We start from the raw sequence: 23,048 nt of genomic DNA, 5'->3' as shown, positions 1-23,048 counted from the left end.
GTCCGAATGTCCACCCTCAACTGTATTTGTATTTGTGATTGAGGCGACATGCGCATGACGACTGCATTTCTTTTGGCCTTGGTGGAGGTCTGATCTCTTTTGATGGTGGCTTATTATGAGCCAGGATTCTTTTGCCCTGGAGTTGCATCGATTTCTCTTTTTCTTTCTTTCTTTCTTGTGTGTAATGTATAATGCAGTGTAGCGTCTGTGATGAAATATGAGGTGGCTTTTTCTTATCGCATCTCGCCTGCTGCGTCTATTCGTCGTGTGAGGACAAAGCGCATATCTGTACCGTCATCAACCACAACAGGGAGCAGATAGCAGGTAGCGGATCGGTACAATCAAGCAAGAACCAGAACAAGCCGCACACACCGACCTTGTGTATGCTCGTTCTTCATATACATGCCTTCAAACTGACTCGGAGAAGAAACTTCTGCAGCGCGCGCAGCCCACACGCACTGACAGAAACGCAAATGTTTCACAAGTTAGCCTCTGCCATCTGTCAAGTGATGTCAACTGGCAATTTGGTAACAATCAGACAAAATCTTAAAGGCTAGTTTGTGTTCGAGAGACGCGAGTTTAAAATGGCAGACTTCCTGTTCGTGTAATGGTAGATCTTGAGATTTTGGGTCGACGTATGATTGACGTCTACCAAATGTCATGTTGCTTCCTGGAACTGGCCTTGGGTGCTGATTTTCTTAAAATCATATTGTTGGTTGGTTGGTTAGCTTTGGGTGGCTTGTTACTAAGATGGCTAGTTACTTGCCTGCTGGATGGATGTTTGTTAGTCGGTTGGCTCCTTACCTGGTCAATGGTTGTCTCATTGTTTGGTTAGCAGATTAATTGGTTAAGATGGTTGGTTACTTTCTTTGGCATAGACAACACTTGGCTACTTGGGCTGTTGGATGGTCACTTGGTTGGCAGTTGGCAAATAAAGTTTTTTCAAAGTTTCATGCAGCGAGTCCGTCCGTCTGCTTGTTACTGTGATGATTCTTTCTCTTTTTTTCTTCCCCCAAGAATGACAAATGGATTCATTAGTAGAACTGCTCCACCTGAAACTTGGCATCGGCCCTTGTGGAACTGTGTGTGTGTGTGTGTGTTATGAAGTGGTAAATTGTCTCTTAACAGAGAGCCTTGCTGCTTTTTGGGGGGGTACAATGTGATACATTTGCAGGGGCTTGCTTGAAACCCTAAAATTTGTCAGACATGCTTTCTTAAACAAAAAATGTATTAAGGTGATTTTTAATCTTACTAAGTGACTAATAAAGTGTGGTGTTTACTTAAACCATATCTTTGTTGTTGAATTTGCTTTTGTTTTCTTCCTGGCATCACAAATGATTTCCACAAATGAGCATGACAAACATTACAAAAATGTCACTCCCATCAAAACACAATATAAAGGACTACTTCTTGAACCCCTACTTAGAAAGCATCATTTCAAAGTCCAATATTTTCTTCGAACCCTAACCCTCACTTGATACCCGTAACCTCAGAGAAGCTGAACATTAGATTTTCTTGTCAGCCAAAAAAGAAAAGCTTGCAGCCAAAAGCGCATTTTGGGTGTGAATGCTGTAAATCCTCCGGAAGCGCCGCACCTCCTCTTCACGCTCTCCTTCTTTGCCGCTGAATAATTGAGAAGGCGCTGACGCGTTGGCGTCCCGATGGGGAACGTCAAGCTGATAATGCGACAGCTCGGCAGCGATGACTAAACGTGTTGAGAGAACAAAACAACGACGCAACATCATCGCGTGTGTTTCATCATGATGGGTAAACAATGGAAAGACGATGGCTGCCCTGCCAAACCCTAATGCTTGAAACCCTACCGCTGAATTGAAAACATTAATTTAAAACCCTACCCCAGGCTTGACAATCAAATATGACACCCCAGCCCCGTCTTATCACTAAAACGCAAAACGTATCATATTAAATACAAGATATTTTGAGCCTGAGTATAATTTTCCCCCTCCATTAAAACCCTGACACACATGATCTGATGCATGCATTGTGCGTATAATCCATTAGAGGGCAGTATCACCCAGCTGATGGCTTTTCCAGCGACCTTGCAAGATCGCCCAAATTGAGAAAGGCGAGACACCTATACTTATCAATAGTGGGAAATGTTCTTTCTGATTTTTGGAAGTACTAATATGTTTGATATGTCTGTTTATTGTCATAAATTTATGAATTTAAAGCATTGTGACCGAATGTATCAAATATGACACAAATCAAAAGTCATCCGTGAAGGTTGATTTAAAAATAAATAAAAAATTATTGTTTGCTCAAAAGGACCAATAAATACTCTACCTTAGTTTTGAAAGCCATGCTTGACACCCTTAATTAACTTTAAATCCTGACCGTGACCTGAAACCCTAATCATAGCTTGAAACCCATGTTTGAAACCCTAACCCAGACTTGACACCCTAACTTGATACTCAAATTCTGATTTGAAACCCCAGTATAAAACCCTAACCATTTTATGAAACTTTAATCTGATACCCTAACCCAGGATTCACCCCTAACTTCAAACCCCAACCCTGACTTGAAACCCTTTTATGGAAACCTAACATTTGCTTGCAACCTCAATCCTGACCTGAAACACTCATTTGGAACCATATCCCCGTCTTGGCACTTGGAATCTTTACCCTGACTTGAAACCTTAACACTGACCATAAAACCAATGTTTACCTAAAAACCCTGACCAGGCTTGATACAAACACTAATCCTAACATGAAACCATCATTTGAAACCCTACCAAACCCTAATACAGTCTTTACATTCTAACGTCAATGTTTAATACTTGACCTTAAAACTTTGACATTTGAAACCCTAACCCAGGCTTGAATCCCCAATTTGGCATCCAAACATTTGCTTAAAAACTTAAGCCATGCTTGACACCCAAACTTGAAACTTTGCCCCTGGCTGGATAACCTAGTTTGAAACCCTAACATTTGCTTAAAACCCTCATCTAGGCTTGACGCTCACTTGACACCTTAAACCCAGCCTTGACCGTGATGTGGAGTAAACCGTTTCCGATTTCTGAGAGACACGAAATTCTGCTGCGCATCGCGATCCCTCGGTTGCCATTGTAAAGGAAAATGTGAAAACAAGGACGCCAGCGAAGTACTCGTGCAATCAGTCGATCGGGTCGGGAGCACCTCGACTCCGGAGATAACCACTTTCATCTGCAGCGGCAAAATAACAACCCCCGGGAAAAACGGATCACCAAGAACATGAAGATGGTGATAATGATGATGATTAGGGTATATTTAAGACTAAGAACTGTTTCCAGCCTGCCAGTGTTCATATCGGCGAACATTCAAATGCACATTGATTTGTTCTTTCTCTCTCTCTTGCTTTCTTATCGAGAAGATTTTAGCTGCAGAAAAAAAAAAGCTTTGGTTGAGTCTGCCTGTCGTAATAATGAAGGTTTTTGCTTAGTATGAAAACCTATATATTTTTTTTGTACATTTAGAACAAATGTAAAATTTGTGATGAATCGTGAGTTAACTATTGAACTCATGCAATTAACTCATTCACTGCCATTGACAGCTATAAACGTCAAAAATTAATTTGAACTATTTCATATTAGTTGAACATATTTTCCATTTTTGTTAACAATAGTATGAAAACCTAGATTTTTTTTGTGTACATTTAGAACAGATATAAAATTAGTGATTAATCGTGAGTTAACTTGTGCAGTCATGCGATTACAAATTTTAATTGCCTGATGCCCCCTAATTTTTAATCTTTTCTTTTTTAGTTTTTTATATACATTTTTAATCTTTTTTTTTTTTTTTTAAATGAAGAAAAGGTTTTTAAAAATTAGGGGTGTCAGGCGATTACAAGTTTTAATCGTATGACTTTACTAGTTAACTCACGATTAATAACTGATTTTATATCTTTTCTAATACAATTTTTAAAAAAAATCTAGGTTTTCACACTCTTGTTAACAAAAGTGGGAAAAAATGTTAAAACTAATAGAAATAGTTAAAATGAATTTTTGACATCTATAGCCGTCAATGGCAGTGAATGAGTTAATTACAAATAAAAAATTAAATCGCCTGATGCGATTTAAAAAGAAAGGAAGAAAACATTATTAAAAATTAGGAGCGTCAGGCGATTACAATTTTTTAATCGTAATTAGTTGCATGACTTCACTAGTTAACTCACGATTAATCACAAATTTTATATCTGTTCTAAATGTACAATAACAAAAATTTCTAGGTTTCTTGTTAACAAAAGTGGAATAAACATGTTAAACTAATAGAAATAGGTCAAATATATTTTTGACGTTTATAGCCGTCAATGGCAGTTAATGAGTTAAGTTAGGGGCTCATCATGAGCCGCTCATGCTTGGAGAAGGGTTTCAAGGCAGAGGTTGGGATATAAACACAGGTTGAAGTTTCAAATTAGGGTTTCAAGCAAAGGTTAGGATTCCAAATTAGGGTTGTTTTCAAGTTAATGTTTTTCAGTTAAAGTTCTGAACAAAGGATAGGCTTCCAAAGCAGGTTTTCAAGCCAGTTAGGGGTTCAAATTAGGGCTTCAAGTTCAAGCATAGGTTAGTGTTTCAAGTTAGTAACTCAAGCCTGTGTTATGATTTCAAAATAGGGTCTTGTCAAGCCTGAATTGGGGGCTTCAAGCAAGGTTTACAGTTTCAAGCAACATTTGGGTTTCAAATCAGACTAAAAGTCAACTATAGGCTATGGTTCAATATTATGGATATAAGTCAGAGTTAGGGTGTCAAACCCTGGTTCGGGTTTTAAATTCAGGGCCCCAAGTGTGGGTTAGGATTTCAAAGCAGAGCTAGGTTTTCAAATTAAGGCTTCAAGCATGGGTTAGCATATCAAGGAAAGATTATGGTTGTAAAACGCTTTATATTGCTTTATATCACCTTTAAAGATGGTTATTTAAAACAACAAAAAACTTTTTGGATCTTTGTTAAAAGTTGAATTAAAAATGTGTCCAGGGTGCACAGATGCTGCAGTGTAAGCAATTAAGCTGCAGCAGGAAGATAAACCCTCGCTTATTTATTTGTCTTTGACCTTGTTGGTTTCTTTACGCCAATGTTTACTTTTAACATCACATGTATCCTTTTGGCTAAATCGATTATATATTTATATATATATATATAAAATCTATTTATCCAAACCAGATGAATGTATAACTCAATACATTTGTGTGTAACTATTTAGTCCACCGAGGAACACATTGGTCCCCATCCAAATGTGCATATTAACTAATTCACTGCCATTGATGGATATAGACGTCAAAAATTCATTTGAACTATTTCTAGTTTAACATTTTTCCCACTTTTGTTAAAAGTAGAAAAAAAAGAGATTTTTTTTTGTATTAGAACAGATATAAAATTTGTGATTAATCGTGAGTTAACTAGTCATGCGATTAATTACATTTAAAAATTGTAATCGCCCAATGCCGCTAATTTTTAAATATTTTTTTTCTTAAAAAAAAAAAGCATTTTTTTTTTAAAGACAAGGTTATTAAAAATTAGGGGCATCAGGGGATTCAAATTTGTAATAGTAATTAATCGCATGAATCCACCAGTTAACTCATGATTAATCACAAATTTTATATCTGTTCTAAATGTACCAAAACAATTCCAGGTTTTTATACTCTTGTTAACAAAAATGGAAAAAAAAATGTTAATAAATAATGCTAATAAAAATTGTTAAAATTTATTTTTGACGTCTATAGCTGACCAATGGCAGTGAATGAGTTAAACATGCTTTGCTTTTGTGAATATTGCTTGTTAGTGTGCTTCTCCATGGAAATTGTCAATCCGTAAGGTGGCGATCCATGCAGAAATTCAACAAGTATAGAAAAAAAAATGACGCGCAGATTGTGTTGTGAAGTGTTCAGACAACACATTTCACATGCAAATAAAACGTGGCAAGTGACTTGCAAGGCACTCATTGGGGCCGCCGCCGTTTGGGGATTTCATCAGCGTGGAGATGGAGTCGTAAAAAGAAAAACAAGGAAGAAAAGGAGACACAATATTCTTGACACGGGTCAGCGGGCGAGCGTGTTTGGAAGAAATTCAAAAAGAAGAAAAATGGGGAAGGTGGAGAAGAGATTTTCCCTCCCGCAGAGGGATGAAGCTGCTGGTGATTGACGGCCTTGCCCGGGGAAGGTGATGAACTCCAAATCCCACAATCAGCTTTTAGGTCAAGCCGCCATTCAGTTTCTTTCTTTCACCATTTAGACCATTAAACAAAAAATAATATAAATAAATCTTCATTCAATTGTTGCGATTTAGCGGCTTGCTAAGTAGCTAACTAACTAATCGTTTGTCAGTCTGTCTAGTTAGTTAGCTAGGCATGTTGTCCCGTGCTTGCATGTGTTTTTTCCTCCAACATTCCAAAAACATGTCAGCTTCATTGAAAACTCAAAATTATGTTTGTGTGAATGTTTGTCTAAATGTGCCTTGACAATGACTGGCACCCGGCCACATCATTGTTTATTTTTTATGTTCCAGGACAGGGTTCTTTTTTTTTTTATTAAGAGGGGATTGCTTTATTAAAGAAAAAAAATAAGCCACCCTCTCACTCTCACTTTTAGGCGCAAAGCAGCTTGTTGTGTGCATCAGATACACTGCCACCTATTGAGTTGGAGTACAAATTGCACTTTTAAAAATTGGCCAAGCATGAATTACACAAGGTACTGTATGTCCCCGCCCCCTTTTCTTTGTTAGATAATGTTTGGTATGGTTGACTGCTTTATTATTTAGTTACCAAATTTGGGGGTTGGTTGGTTGGTTAGCTCAGTCATTAGCTATTTAACTGGCAGTTAGTTAGTTAGTTAGTTAGTTAGTTAACTAACTAATCAGTTGCATAGTTAAGTAGCTGGTTACATAGTCATTAGCTACTCATTAGCTTACAGATGGATAGCTAGGCAGTCAGACAGACAGAGAGTGGATTAGGGTTATGACTAGTTAGGCTGTGCTGGTTAGTTATGAAGGATATGTGCCTAGCTAATATAACTGAATGTTTGCTTATTTATTTAGTTAGCCAAATTGTTAGGTCTTTTGTTTTTGTACACTCATGTTAGTTGTTGTTGTTAGCTAGCTAGGGTTATGGCTTGTTAGGCTGTGCTGGTTAGCTTTCTCATTAATCACTTGCTTATTTAGTTAGTTAGGTAGCTATCTAATTGGTTAGTTTGCTTAGTTAGGTTATGTGGCTGGCTAATTAGCTAGCTGAAACTAGTAGAGCAATATACACTTTTTTGTGTACATTCTGGCGTACAAAAAAATTGTCGTGTATGTTAAATGACATCCATGCTGTAATGCGTATTTCCACCACCCACCGGTCTGGGAGGGAACATCAATCAATCAATTTTATTTAAAGGTGCATTGTGCCTTTTAAAAAATGTAATATTAAAGCTTTTTCTCCATCATGCATGCTCCACCAATGCCCAGATGAGTACGAAGAGCCCTGACTTTTTTACTTTTTTTTTTTTTTAACTTTTTTATATTCCCTTTATAGTAGAGCGTGCGGACCCTGCACACTCCACTGTTTCTTTGGAGAGGGGACGGGCGGAGTTTTTCTTACCTCATTTGAAATCATATCTTCGTGTGTCAACTGTGGGCGTCGCTTTAAGATCGTGCACGTACTCGCACGCGCACCATGAACGAGCCTGACACAATGTTGCAGTTACGCTTTGGACCAGTGGTGGCATTCGTGGGTAAAAAAAAGTGACAAACTGCACAGAGATCCTTTGTGCATTTAGAAATCACAATGGAGGTGCTTCTTTAATATCTAGTGGGACTCGGAGACGATTCCATAAATAACAGGAGAAAGCGGACTTTTTATTTACTGAAGGGATGACAAGGTGTGCATTTAAAGAGCGAGCAGCTGTTTGGGGATTGTTTAAGTTTGGTGGAGGTCAGTGCTGCACAAAGCTAGAATACGTCCGACGCTATGCCAGAATAATGTCCGTGTATTGTGTCTACGAGGCTTCAAAGTGCACCTTTTTTCTGTGAAGGCCTCGTGTCCTCCCTGTGAGCTTAAACCTGCAAATCCCATTTTCTACTCGGGAGCACTCCATTTGTACACCCCCGTGCCTCCGCCTGATAACATTTAGACGGAGCATGGCAGGTGGCTAGCCGAGACACTTTGAGAAGAACGCTCCGGCGTCATTTCACTCGGACTCGTTACAGAGCAGCTGTGGCTCAGCAGATAAAACATTTTAGCAGTTTCGCAGCATAATAAAAAGTAGAGTGAAGCCTCGCTATCCATGTAGGTTAGGGACCGAGCCAAGCCTTTATTGCGACTTTTTGCCCCGGTCAGATAATTCCCCCCCCCCCCCCCCCCCCTCCCACACACACATACATATTTTTACAACTTTTGATGAATTATTTAGATTTTTTTTTTTCCTATTTTTTCCACACATTTCTTACTACTTTCCTCCCTGCATTCCGAAGATTTTTATTCCAGTATCTGGATTTTTTTCCAACCTTTTTTGTCCCACCTGCATTCGTGTACCACTTTTCCTCCCGCATTATGATTTTTCTTTAAACATTCCTGTGACCTTTTTGTTTGTCATATTCTTGCAACTTTTTTCTCTCTTCTTTTTTTTAAACTGTGTTCGTAAAACTTTCTTCCGGTATTGTTATGATACTTTTGGTTCACCCATCAGCAGATGAGTAGAACTGGTGTAGTAAACAAACAACCAAGGTTTATGCTTTTAAGTGGCCATAAAATACTATCATTATTATTACTATACGTTTTTCTTCCGTAGGATTTAAATCATAGGTGTCAAACTCCGGTCCTCAAGAGCCTCAGTCCAGCAGGTTTTGGAGGTTTCCCTCTTCCAACACAAGCTGATTCCAATCAGCAGGGTCGTTATCAGGCTCATGCAGAGCTTGCTGATGAGCTGATCATATATCAACTGTTTTGGAAAACGGAAACATCCAAAACCTTGCAGGTCTGCAGCCCTCCAGGACCGGAGTTTGACACCTATGATTTAAATTGTGTTTTATTGTCACTACCTTAAAAAAATATATTAATTCTAAGTTCTTGTAGTAATTGTTGTTTATTCATTTGTATTGAAATTAGTTGATTCATTGTATTTATTAAATTAATTATTGAATTTTAATGATTTAATTTAATTTCTCTGTACATATTTAACTTGCTTATTTGTATTTAGTTTACTTTAAATTAAATATTTTAAAAGTTTTTTACTTTTGGATTTATGCTCACATACAATCCACTTTCATTATATTAAGTTAACTTTTTGATTATTTTGTATTATCTTTAGTCTCCTCCCCCCTTTTTGTCCACATTTTCTTTACACTTCACTTCTTCAATAAACCATAATTTTGTCCCTCGTTCCATTTTTTCCACATTGTGTTTCTTTTAGCTGTCCCAATATTAGCTTTTTTCACTATTTGGCTTTTCTTTGTCCCAATACTTTTGTCCATACTCCACTTTTCACTTTCTGTGCTTTCTTTGCTCCACATATTTTTCTCGCTTTTCACTCACTCACTTTTCTTTCTGCGTATCAGAAGTGTCTCACTGTATTTTTGTCCTTGTGGAGGCCAACAAGGAGCCGACCGCGCAACACATGCTGTCGTCTGCGCACGATTGCCGACTTGCAATTTCCCGCCTGTTTCCTGTAACCTTGAGGCCTGTGCAGGGGCTTAGCTGCAAAACACCGCCGCTCACTGTCTCTTTATTTATTTTTTCATTGTGCCGCCGCAATCGTTGCCAAATTGATTGGAGTGTGCTGAGCGGCGAGAGGTTGATTAGCTGCCGACAATGGCGGGACAGGCTCATCCGTAAAATAAAGAAAATACAAACAGCGGCCGTATTGACTCGAGTCCCGGCCCTACTGTAAGTGAAATGTCTGCCAGGCGCTGATAAAAGCCAATAAAACACATTTGCAGCCCATAAATATTCCCGGCATGTGGCGCCATCCCGGGCAAAGCATGCTAATCTGCTACGGTGGCTACTTCTATGGCAGCTCAGCGTTTATCTCGGGAAAACATCAGGTTGTGACTCACTCCATGCGCCCAAAAAAAAAAAATCACATCATGGAGGGAGAAAATCTTTGAACAATTTTTTTTTTTTAAGCTCACACATCTCTCAGATGAGGTATGTCCAAGATCAATAGTTGTCTTGCTTCCTTGCTTGAAAATATGCAAGTCAAGGACTTTGATCTTGTCCATTTTTCAAAACCTTTTCACTTACTAGTTCCAACTCCTGTCCCAATACTTTTGTCCTAAATCCACATTTTAATTTTTCCTGTCTTTATGTGGCCCAATACCTAATTGCAAAAAAATAAAAAAAGATGTTCCAAATACTATTGTCCACATTTTTATCACCTTTTCAGTAAGTGTCATTTTAATCACTTTTTTCCCCACTTCCACTTCCTGTTTTGTCCCAATAATTATGTCCAGCATCTACATTGTTTCCACCCATTAGGTGTCCCAATACTTTAGTCCAGAAATTCCACATTTTTATTTCCTCTTGGTGTCCTAATACTGTTGTCCAAATTCCCATATTTGCTTGACTTATGTAAATGTCCCAATACTTGTGTATAAATATTTTCTGTCCTTTGTGCCAAATCTTAAGTCAAAAAATACATATACAGTTTTCCACACTTTCACTTCCTATTGGTGTCCCAGTACTTTGCAAGTGTCCTAATACTTTTGTCAAAAATCCACATTTTCACTTCCTGACCGTGTCCAATACTTTTGTCTGAAATTCCCATTTTAACTTTTTTTTAAAAACTTCTTGTTGGTGTCCCAATACATTTGTCCAAACTTGAGCTTTTCTTCCAATACATGAGTCATCAAAGTAATCAATTTTCAATCGTTTTTGTCCAAATTCTACATTTAACTTGTTTTTATGCTCTTTAATCCAAATGTTCACTTCCTATTTGTGTCTCAATACTTTTAGTTAAGTTCCACTATTTCTTTTTCACATCAGATAGGTGTCCTAATACTTTTGTCCTACTCCATATTTAATCTCTGGTGAGATCCGTTCAAAATCAACAGATTTGCTTTGACATGGAAGGATGGATTTGACCTTTGATCATTGCGTGTTAAAAATAGACAGTGCTTTTGCTTCAACAATGTACAACAGTGACATTTTTTCTGCTGTGTCCTGCATGGCTGATGCATGATTTCCTCTTCCACGCTCCGCCACTGCCCCCTGTTGGATGTTACTAGCTCTGCTGGGTCCTCAATGAGGACCAAAGTACTTTCCACTCACACATTCTTCAGAAAATGGACAAAAGTATCTGGATACAGCTGTTAATCAACGAATCAATCACAGAGTGGATGAGCGTTCAGAATGCCAATTGTTGCTTTCAAAATAGCAAACTCTTTATTTTTCACTTCCTGTACATTATGTACCAATACATTAGTCCCAACTCCACATTTTCTTCACTTTTTTTTTTTTTTTTTTAGGTGTCCCATTACTTTCATCTACATTTAACTTCCTCTATATGTCCCAATACTTTTGATAACACTCCACGTTTTCAGTTGCTGTAGGTGTCCAAAGTCTTTTGTCCAGTATATACAAAAAGATGAAATCAAGAGTGTGTGTATTTGTTGGCATGTCTCACTTGTTTTGAACCCCCTCCCCAAGAAAAGTCAATGACCTATTGTTGCTGTTCTTTGTCCCTCATTAAGCCTAAAAGTGGTGGTATGTTACTTGGATCGATGCAGCACTTTACTTTGTCTGTGCGCAACACTTTTAAATGTCAGCCGCCATTCTGTCCTCACTCACTGAAAAAGCTTTACAGTTGTTGCCAGCACTTTGAACAAACAATTCAACACACGTTGATGGTAGCACGATGCAAGCACTCAATAGAGACATGTTTTTTCCCCACAGTTTAAAGAGTTCTCAAGTGTCTTAATAGCGTCCGTGACATACTTCCGTCAAAGCCTTAAGAATAATTGACATTTTTACTGCATGTTTTGGGTAATATAAGAGGCACATGTGCACTGTACTTTTTTAATTTAAAGAATAAAGTAAAATGTATTTATTTATTTTCTTAACTGAAAACAAGCTGTTCTACTGAGCAGGATAAAAAATATTAAGCCGCTGTAACATTTAATTATTTTTGAAATTTTCTCACATACCACTAGATGGCGCCTGCACAGCACACCAGACAACACTTTGTAAACGGAAGCAGAGCAAGACTGTGAAACAAGCCAACGCGAAGATAATAAAAGCATTTTTGTGGGCACAACTTCAGAGTGATCCAATAAATGTTTATTAGAAGCTAATGTTGTTATCTCACTTAAGTTGAGTGTTAGAGAGATTCCATGGATGCGACATTTCATCTCCAAGCCACTGAATTACACTTGGCAAGTCATGCAGTGGTGTGGTGCTCGATTGTTCGTAACATGTCTCCTTTAATGTAACGATTGTGATGAGGAAAAATATAACAAGTGAACAGTAAAGCCAACACCTTTGTCCAATTTGTGGCTAATGGAATGCATTTCTTCAGCACAAAAACATGGACACACTGGAAGTATCCAACTGTCAACATGAAAAAAAAAAGGTAATGTGACACATTTGATTTAACATGAATAAAGACAATCAGAGGTTTCAGTGAAAGTGGTTAAGATATAAGTTTTGTCGTCTTGTGTTTTTCTGGTCCAATGTGCTGGTCTTTAGACACACTGAAACATGAATACACAAAGTCAGGGTCAATCTTTTCCTTTTATGGAGAGACAATTCACATTGCTCAAACAACCTGTGCTACCTTAAACTAAGCCATCCGCTGTCACACGAAAGGATAATCTGGTTAAAATTAATAGTGCGATTAATCTGTGTTAATTCATGATTAATGTGATCATTTTTTGTGACTAATTAATCAATTAACACTTTAACTTTGACAGCACTAGTTTTTTTTTTTTTTTTGGTGGGATCACTTTCCAGCTCCATCAAAGGACCAAATGTGCTTCTCAATCTGGAAGAGTGTTTTTTGTTAAGCCCGAACAGTAGGGATGCACCGAAAATGAAAATGTTTGGCTGAAACCGAAAACGAAAAATGTTGGCCGAAAACATTTACTATCATTGCATTTATCATAATTAATTAAAATTATAATATTAATATAAAATATTTATTTAGTACTGTCTTTTTAACCAAGCACAATATAAATTGAAATGTACCCACAACGCAGACATGTTGGCTAATGGTACATTAAACACCAAACGAGGGGTGATCACTTAACATCAGCACATTCACATATTCACCAACGTTTAAAAAATAATAATAAATGTGTTCGTACCAGCTAATCAGCTTTGGGAACGGACTGCAAAGTCACACACAGTGTCCTGTACAGGTCTGTTGCCACCCGGAGATAGCGGTAAGTGTTTCCGAGTTTAAAACTGTTGCTAGCAATAGTGCTAGCATTAGCTTAAGTATTCAGCACGGCCACCGGGATGCCGGTGAAAAAGTGGAAGCGTTCAAGAGGCTCTTATATATATATATAAAAAGAGTGGCTTCACCTGTAGTGCAGTACACGGCAGTTCTGTCTTTTTTTGATCCACTTAAATGTTGTACGCCAAGCGACGCCCCTATCAATGACCCCGGGAGCTGCTGCGACCGACCGATGCAAACTCACACGGTGAAAAGCCAGTGAGAAGTGAAGCGGACACTCACCCCCGCGTTCGCTGTTTAATTCAAACAGACGCTTGCTTGCAGCGTTTTTTTTACTTGCGTCACCACAACATCCTATTCTTTCGGCTTTAAATTTTTTTCAGCCAAACGCCGAAAATGGCAAAAATAGCCATTTCGGCCAAACATTTTCTGTGGCTGAATATTCGGTGCATCACAACCGAACACTAGCAATCAAATTCAAATGTTCTTCTTTATCAAGAGCACCATCAAGAGAAGTTAAAAAAATATTGCAAGTGGTTCATGAAACTTCATTTTCCCAACACTACCAAACACGTATTGTATGGGAAATAGCAAGTTTTTGCAAGTAGTTCAAATAAATGATGTCATAGCATCATCACTGGAAGTTGACAACACATGCAATCACACAGCTGTGTGGTCGTTTCCATGTCATTTATGGCCACTTGGGGGCCGATTTATATGGCAGCTCAAGTGCTGCTGTGATCTGCGATGTTGCGTTTGCATCATACCATGAGTTGAGCGACTTCGTCCTCCACCATTTTGCCTTTCACCTTCTTCTTCTCTGCAACAACAACAGGAAGTCATTCACCTTCTTTTAACTCATTCACTGCCATTGATAGCCATAGACGTCAAAAATTCATTTGAACTATTTCTATTAGTTTTACACTTTTTCAACTTTTGTCAATAAAAGTATGAAAACCTAAACAATAAAATGTTTGAACATTTAGAACAGATCTAAAAAAAATTATTAATCGTGAGTTAATTATTGAAGTCATGTAATTAATTACAATTAAAAAAAAAATCGCCTGATGCGATAAAAAAAAAAAGATTATTAAAAAATTAGGGGCGTCAGGTGATCGCATGACTTCACTAGTTAACTCACGATTAATCACAAATTTTATATCTGTTCTAAATGTACAATAAAAAAAAATCTAGGTTTTGACACAATTGTTAACAAAAGTGGAAAAAATATGTTGTAAACTAATAGAAATAGTTCAAATGAACTTTTGACGTCTATAGCCGTCAATGGCAGTGAATGAGTTAAGTGAGTCAGAATGAACACAAAAGACATTTCCAGTTAGAGAATGGGAAAAAGTGGATTGTTAAGCAAGTTTAAAAAAAAAACTTGGTTTTCAAATTTATGTATATATTTTAAACTCATCAGGTTTACTTCCTGGTTTTGAATTGGACAGCAACTAGTTGGGTAGTAGTTGATAAATTAGCCCTGGAACAAAAATGTATTTTAAACTTTGAAATAGATTCTTACTCTTTGTCTTGACAGGCGTTTCATGGTTTTGGGCAGCTTCATCATCCTCTTCTCTCTTCTTCTTCACCTCCAGTGAGCAGTTAGCATTCCCGCCGTTTTTCGTTCCCTCAACCGCCTCCTCATTGGTTGCTCTCTTCTTCTTCTTTTTCTTCTTCTTGCTCACGGCCTCCAAAAAGTCAGCAGCATCTTCAACCTTTTCCTCACTGGTTGCTGTTTTCTTCTTGTTTTTCTTGGCGGTGCTGGTAGGAGACTGATTTTCATCCCGCATCATCATCATCGTTTTCTTTGGTGGGTCCTCCTCCAAGATGGCGTCATCCGCATCTCGTTTGGAGGGTTTAAGCGGCGGAGTTTGCTCTTCCTCGCTCACGTCCGGCTGCTGTTGCTTTAGCAACGTGGCTTGCTTCTCACGGAGGAGCATCTTTCGTCGATGTCGCTTCAGACGTCGCTTCTTGCTATTGGACAGCTTGGTGACGGCACCACCTTTAGGACAGAAGAGGAAACAGCAACATCTAAGACTTTGTTCCGTCCCACAAAAGGTGAACAACGGCGCAAACGGCCATTACATCCAGTTCCACCGGCGCAAAAGCTACGAAAAATACTACAAACCCAATTCCAATGAAGTTGCGATGGTGTGTTAAACGTAAATAATAACAGAATGCAATGATTTGCAAATCATGTTCAACCTCTGTTTAATTGAATACACTCCAAAGCTCATTCACTGCCATTGACGACTATAGACGTCCAAAATTAATTTGAACTATTTCTATTAGTTTAAAATGTTTCCCACTTTTGTTAACAAGAATATGAAAACCTAGAAAAATGTTTTATTGTACATTTTCAACAGATATAACATTTTTAATTAATCATAATTATTGAAGTTATGCGATTAATTACAATTAACATTTTTAATCACCTGACGCGATAAAAAAATTAATAAATTAAAAATTAGGGGCGTCAGGCGACTAAATTCCTTTAATTGTAATTAATTGCATGACTTCACTAGTTAATTCACGAATAATGACAAATTGTATATCTGTTGTAAATGTACAACAAAAACAAATTCTAGGTTCTCATACTCTTATTAACAAAAATGAAAAAAGTTAAACTAATAGAAATAGTTCAAATAAATTTTTGACGTCTATAGCGGTCAATGGCAGTGAATGAGTTAATGTTCAGACTGATAAACTTGATTGCTTTTAGCAAATTTTCATTAACTTAGAATGTTATGGCTGCAACATAAAAAAAAAAAAACTGAATTAAAAACAAAAAAAAGGACATGGTCATGTTTGTCACTGTTATATTCAGTGACTTCTCCAGATTCTCTGAAGCGTTTGATGATATTCTGGACAGTAGATGACAAAATCCCTAAATTCCTTGTGATTGTACATTTGGGCAACATCGTCCTTAAACTGTTCGACTATTTTCTCACGCACTTGTTGACAAAGAGATGAACCTTGCCCCATCTTTGCTTGTGAACGACTGAGCAATTCAGGGAAGCTTCTTTTACATCTAATCATGGCACCCACCTGTTCCCAATTAGCCTGTTCACCTGCGGGATGTTCCAAACAGGTGTTTGATGAGCATTCTTATTACCTTTTTTTTCCCCCCAACAAGTCATATTTTTTCCAAAGTATTATAATCATTATTTCAAAGAACAGAGTCATCTTTTTTAAGAATGATGTCAGGTTTTTGCAAGAGTAAGGGTGTTTGTTATTTGTTTTTCAAGAATTAAGTTTTGCTTTTCAAGAAAAAATATTTTTACAATAACAATAAGCAGCTTTTCAGTTTTGTACCTTCGGCTTCCAGCTTCTTTTGCAGCTCTCTGTTGCCCCCTGCTGCTCCTTCATCACACTGCACCTCCTCATTTCCCAGACCTTCATCCACCACCTCCTCCTTCTTCTTCTTCTTTTTCTTCTTTTTCTCCACCGGTGCAGCCACATCTTCCTCCACCTCCTGCTGCTCCTTTTCTTTGTCTTCCTTCTTCCTCTTCTTGCCTTTCTTTGTGTTTTCTGGCGGATCGTCCCGCTCCGTCTTCTGATCCTCCTCAGGAGCCGTCTTCTTCTTTTTCTTCTTCTTAGGGCTTGCCGCTTCTTCGGCAAGACAAACTTCTGTTTTGCTAACGTCGATGTTGAGGGTGATGGCGACATCCATGTGGTCTCGCTCCTCCGCCGCCATCTTGTCTAAAATAGGACACACATTCGGTTTGAAATGGTTAAAAACTGTACAAAAATATCATCACGTGGCTACACCAAAATTGTTTTTAACCGTTATCAGGAGACTCTAGCGCCCCCGTCTGGTTGTCCTCTTGCTCCGACTGCACTGTGACATCACTGACCTCCATCTTTTCAACACACGCCCCCAAGTCATCACCAGCCATCACTATTGTAGTTTTTTGTTTACATCCTAAGAAGTGTTTGTTACCTTGGCGACCTCATCGTCGTTCCGCTCAGTCGTGATGTCAGCATCTAAAAACAATGCCCAGGTGAATGAATACTGTAAATGGTTGGAAAAAAACAATTTAAGGGTAAACTTAACAAGAGGTATTTTGCAAAGAATAATGACGTTCTCAGAAAAAAGTCTTTTATCAAGAATGCAGTTGAACTTTTCCCAGAATAAAGTCAAATAAGGTTGTTTTCAAGAATAAAGTCAGTCACGGCATAATATGGAAACAATTAAGGCATATTTTTTTCATTTGAAAGGAAGGAACAATAAGTCAGGTTTGTTCCAAGAAAAGTTGCAATCTTGACTGAATTAAGTTTTTTCTTTTTAGAATAGTTGTTTCTTTGGAGGGAAAAAAAAGGTATAATGCAACAGTAATGTCTGATTTCTAGAGGACATGAAGGAATAATTGGTTGGATTTGTTCCAGAATAACATTTTATTTATTATTTTTAAGAAATAAAGCCTTGTTTTTTGTTTTGTTTTTTAAGAAAAAGCACAATATTCCAACAAGTTAAAAAAATTAAAAGGGTAAGGAAGTAGTAAAATAATTCTTAATAGGATAAAATTATACTTTTTTGGGAATGCAGTATTTTTCTTAAATGGCAAAAAATGATTAAAAAACTAAACAAAAAACAAAGTCATTTGAAAAAAGTATTATGTGACCTTTTTTATTAAAGTTTTTTTGAAGAATAAAATATTTCTTCCAATACTTAAGTCATATGTTTATGAGGAGAGGTGAAGGAATAAATGGTTGTATATTTTGACTGAACAAAGATGTAATCTTACAAGCATAAAGTCTTACTTCCCGGAGAACAATAAAATGGCATAAATTTGCAAGAATTAAGTTGCACGGACTCATTTGAAAGAATCCGTTTACAAATGAGACATTTTCACAGCCGCTTGCAAGTCTTGCCGCTAAAGTGCCAAAGAGGACATTGTGCGAATGTGTGTCTGTGTGTATGCGTTGCTTCTTTGCTGGGCCGTGATTGGCCGCTCATACCTGCAGGAGGCGGGACGTCATGGGTGCAAAACATTTCTTGCTCATCTTTCAAGCCGATTCTACTTTCTTGCACCTGTGTGTCGTCTGAGCAATCATTGGTTGCTTCCGTTGGTAAGGGCGTGGCCTCTGTTTGATTGACACTTGACTCCAACGAGGCATCCGTGTCAACTTCTGGCTGCTGGAGGAAGAGGACGACCGGCCAGTTAACACTCAATGCTGCTTGACAACTTTCTGCTTGAATTTAATTTTGTGTTTGTTGTACTAAAGCCTGAAAAACAACATGACATCAGAATGATGATTTGCTGTGAGGTGACACTTGATTGCAATAATCCGTGCAGACACAAAGCAGATCATCTGCAGTGGAAACAGGCGAGGCAGACGTGTGTGAAAGTGTCGTGTTGTCATTGATTGAGACAAGCGCACGCACACACACACACACACACACACACACACACACACACACACACACACACACACACACGCTATTATTACGGCCAGTGGAGCGCAGCTATGCGTGTGCAACCAAACGGAACGTCAAACTTTCGGGCTCGCCCGCTTCCGCCCGACGGAGCCAAAGTTATTTGAGCATTTGTGGACAGTCAGCTTTCACTTTTGGGCAGAGGAACTCGTCAAATTCTGATATCACATAACTGATATCTGTTTTCTGATATCACATAACAGGCTTCACGATACATTTATTTTGCAACTTCAAATTCCAGTTTTTGGGGTAGTGTCACAATGGATAGCAGCAAATTCTATAAATTATACAATACATCCATATTTCAATATTTACATCAACAACGTTATCAATATTTGATCCAGTTGTATCAGTAAAAATCATCCCAGTAACAACTCAACTTTGTCTATAAAGCACTTTAAAACAACCATCACTCCATACAAAGTGCTCACTGTACATGGGATAAAATTGAAATTTTTGTGAAGTGTGACCTCGAACAGCAACAAAATCAATAATTGATTCAATTCCATTGATAGTGTATCATAAGCTTAAACAACAAAATACATTCCAATATTGCAATCTTACAGAACTTAAAGAATGAGTTATAACTGGTAATGTATCGTACAATTTAACAATACAATCCATACTGGCACTGACTCTTTTCTTTTTTTTTTTTTATTGGAATTATCGGAACAAAGATAAAACCAAGATATTTTAACGAACTTGCCAAATGAGTCCAGGTTTTCATCAAATGTGATATCAGATCATTTATCAATACAATTTGATTTGATTCAATAATCCTTCATAAGAAATAAACAGTTGAATGGCAAAAATCTGACTATAATTATGCACTAAAATACACAGTAAAAAAAAAAAAAAGAAGATATTTATGCATACAAAGTACTACTATTATACTATACGTATATATATTAAAAAAAAAAAAAAAAAAAAACGCTGATGAATCTCTAATATGGGAAAAGGAAAAAATTTAAAAAATAAATAAATAAAAATGCTAGAAAAAAATCCATATTCGATTGCATTTTATATCATTACACATTCATTAGGTACACATCGCCATGAAATCCAATTCGTTATCTGTTTTCACTTTCCAATGTTAATTATTGTGCTTGTACAAGTGCACTGCATCATACATCTATCAATATCTATCATATTTCTGGTGACCTTATTTACCTCTTGTGTTTTTTTTCCCTCTTCAGGTTGATGCGAGTGGCATCCATTGTGGTTGTGTCCATTGGTGCGCTCCACACCATCTGTCTTAGAGGCTAAATCAAAAGTAAACGTGTAAAAATAAAACACAAACATGACCATAAAAAAAAAATGAACAAGCAAACTTACCAGGCAGAGCTTGAGCATCTATGTTGTCGTCTCTTGGGGGTTCAACTTGGCTGGGCGCATCGGAACCGTCGGCTGGCTGCACGGCATGCTGGGTATGCGAGCACAGCCTGTACGCACGCAACATATCAATGGAACGTACAAGACGATAATTAATGGTGCTTTTTATGACAGCAGACATTTTGTTTGCAAGATTCATTTTTAAATTTGGCTTACTTTAGCCATCCGTTGTAGATGTCTTGTAGGTTCAAGCTCATGTTAGGCATCTCCACCTGCACACAAAAAATGGACACGGTCTTACTAAATGACAGTAATTTTCCGGTTAAAAAAATGCCTTTCCATACATGCGAGCACATTCTTTTTGTTAAACTTCTTACGATCCCGTGTTTTGAGGGATGATTTAAGTGAAGGTGATGATGACGTACTGCGAAGCTACTGTATATGCTCAAGCAAATATGCTTGCGCGCAAATTTAGTGTGTGTTCTGATGATGTCAAAATTGAACTCTAGAGAGCCTACTTCGTTCTATTCACCACATCTATGGCGCAACTATAGCAAAAGGAAAATGAATAAGATTATGGTTGCATATAATGATGCTCTCCCAATCCTGTTCAAATATCCGAGCTGGGAGAGTGCAAGTCTCTTGTTTGTTTCCTCAAATGTTCCAACATTTCATGTGCTGTTAAGGAATTTTATGAATACATTTATGTGCAGAATTAGTAGATCTAATAACAGAATTATAAAGTTGATAAATGATCCCTCTCTAAGTGATTTTAAATACACTTCAATGCTCTGGAAATATTGGTTACATGAACTGTATGTTTTTTAAACCAAGGGTTAATTTTTTGTGTGCTTATAAGCTATACTGATGTATGTAATGTAAAATGTCTTGCTGTACACACGAGTAAAAATGAACAACATAATTTTGCTATTTGCAAAACGAACATGCTTACATAATCATTTCAAATAGATGTAACATGTCATGTTTAAAATAATGTCTTTCTATAAACAATACAACATTTTAAAAACAAGTCTTGCCATGTTAGAAAAATATCTTGCTATATATCAAGACATAAAATATTGTCTTGCTGTACACATGGGTAAAAAAAAAGATGATCATATTAAGGTTGGTCAAGCTTGTCAACGTTAGCAGTAGCTGTCTGTGGGGGGGAGAATTGGAACACGCCTCCTCCAACTGTACTTCATGTTCTATTCCTTCCATAAACCCTCTTTTAAACTCTAAATTCACATTTTATTTCTATTTTTCTAGCCTCCTTCTTCGTCGACTGTCTGCCATTAAATTAAATGAGAGCAGATGGCATGCACACAAAACGGATATTAAAAAATGTCAAATATGTTTCTCCATTTTTTGTGAGTTGTTACCTTGCTAACCTTGCTATGTTCCTCCAACACTAGAGCTACAGCCATCAAGCCTTTCATCTTTAAATGTTGTACGATGAGAGCGAGCAGCGACGAGTCTTCCTGGCACGACATGACGAACCGGGCATCAAAATGAAATGTTCCAAGAGGAGGCTCGGCTGGTTCACTTTACGTTTGAACACGCTTCATTTCACTTCACGATATGCATCATGGGAGTTGTAGTCTTTCTTCAGCAACTGACCCAAAACCCGAAAGTTGGATAGATGATCGAAGGTTGTTCTGTGGATTACATTTCTGTATTAAGTATTGTTGCAACGACAATTATGACAAGGTAGTTTAATAATTATTTTTGTGTGAATACAGTTATTGTGTGTTTTGTAATCATAACGTTCCCGTCTGGTAACTCTTTGGACGTTTTTTGGCATGATACTAGGAAATAAAGATTATGAAATCTTCTGTAATGTAATTCTCTGTCCCTCCAAGTTTTTTTTCATAAGAATATAATCCTCTCCTCCCCTCTAAGTTTGTTGTTTTCCTAAGCGAACTCAGTTTATATTTGACATCTTAGGCATTAGTAAACGATACCAAAGCTATATATATATATATATATGGGTATCTAAAATAATTCCCTACTTAATTGTGTAATGTCTATGAACAAAATGTTTTTTCCTCCCTTGTGTATTATTTTCATTTCGTTTTCATTTTGTTTTTGTTTGCATACTCCTGTAATTTGTAATTCCTAATATTGATGCTTTTGTAATTATTAATCAATCCTTTCACTTTTGTGATGTTAAGTCATTCTTGTATTGATTCGATTTGATGTTTCTTCTGGCAATCTCCCTATGTTGGTTTCACACATGCAAAAAATAATTTTACTGTTGCCATGTTTGTTTTGTGAATTGCAATAAAGTAAAAAAAAAAAACTTTTTGGACGCTTATTCCTGACGTCATAATGTGATACAGAAGTTTGTTTGTTTGGTTGGTTGTTGTTTTTTTCATCAGTCACGTAAATTCTTCTCCCACTGTTCTTTAATCAGTTTATTCTATTTCACACATGTAAAAAATATTTATTTTATTTAAAAAAAAAATAATCTAATGCATATACATGTAACTTTTTTAATGTAAATATTAGTAAATAATACGATAAAAAAAATAACGATCATTAATGACAGCATTATAACACTGACCACATGATATTCTGCTGAAAGATAAGCGTTAAATTGTGACGAGACGAGATGTCAAGATGTTGTTTTACATTTAATGTTCAGGTAATACCCAGCCAAGTTATCTATTAATATTCTATTATATATAATATTCTATTAATATATAATCGTATGCTGTTAAATCTACTGATTGTGTGTTTACACTTTACAGTGCATGTATTTGATTATACATATAAACACTCTTAATACAATTCATCCATCCATCCATTTTCTGAACCGCCTGTCTTAATACAATATTGGAGTTAATTTTGTGTATTTGACAGCACTTTGGTCTGTAGTTTTTAAATGTGCTCTGGAAATACATTTGCTTTGGAT

At 37.1% G+C, this 23,048-nt stretch overlaps 1 protein-coding gene across 3 annotated transcripts; it reads right to left on the bottom strand.

Annotated features, from left to right (window-relative positions):
* Window positions 1-12,217: 12,217 nt before the first annotated feature.
* Window positions 12,218-21,687, bottom strand: LOC144044514 (uncharacterized). 3 transcript variants are annotated; one of them, XM_077558978.1, is made up of 11 exons: window positions 21,514-21,687; window positions 20,348-20,403; window positions 20,135-20,241; window positions 19,970-20,061; window positions 18,322-18,499; window positions 17,303-17,346; window positions 17,147-17,222; window positions 16,675-17,061; window positions 14,882-15,361; window positions 14,124-14,176; window positions 12,218-12,652 (listed from the first exon to the last, which is right to left on the bottom strand). In XM_077558978.1, exons 1-11 carry the CDS (start codon window positions 21,622-21,624, stop codon window positions 12,644-12,646), a joined length of 1,593 nt encoding a protein of 530 aa, XP_077415104.1. In that variant the 5' UTR covers window positions 21,625-21,687; the 3' UTR covers window positions 12,218-12,643. The 3 variants fall into 3 exon arrangements, with proteins under 3 accessions (XP_077415104.1, XP_077415105.1, XP_077415106.1); XM_077558979.1 differs by having other exon boundaries at window positions 18,322-18,496; XM_077558980.1 differs by having other exon boundaries at window positions 21,523-21,686.
* Window positions 21,688-23,048: the final 1,361 nt, after the last annotated feature.

This window comes from Vanacampus margaritifer, chromosome 2, assembly GCF_051991255.1.
Source record: "Vanacampus margaritifer isolate UIUO_Vmar chromosome 2, RoL_Vmar_1.0, whole genome shotgun sequence".
NCBI classification, from domain to species: domain Eukaryota; kingdom Metazoa; phylum Chordata; class Actinopteri; order Syngnathiformes; family Syngnathidae; genus Vanacampus; species Vanacampus margaritifer.
The sequence above is the reverse complement of the archived record's forward strand: the minus strand, read 5'-3'. Positions and strand labels throughout refer to the sequence as shown.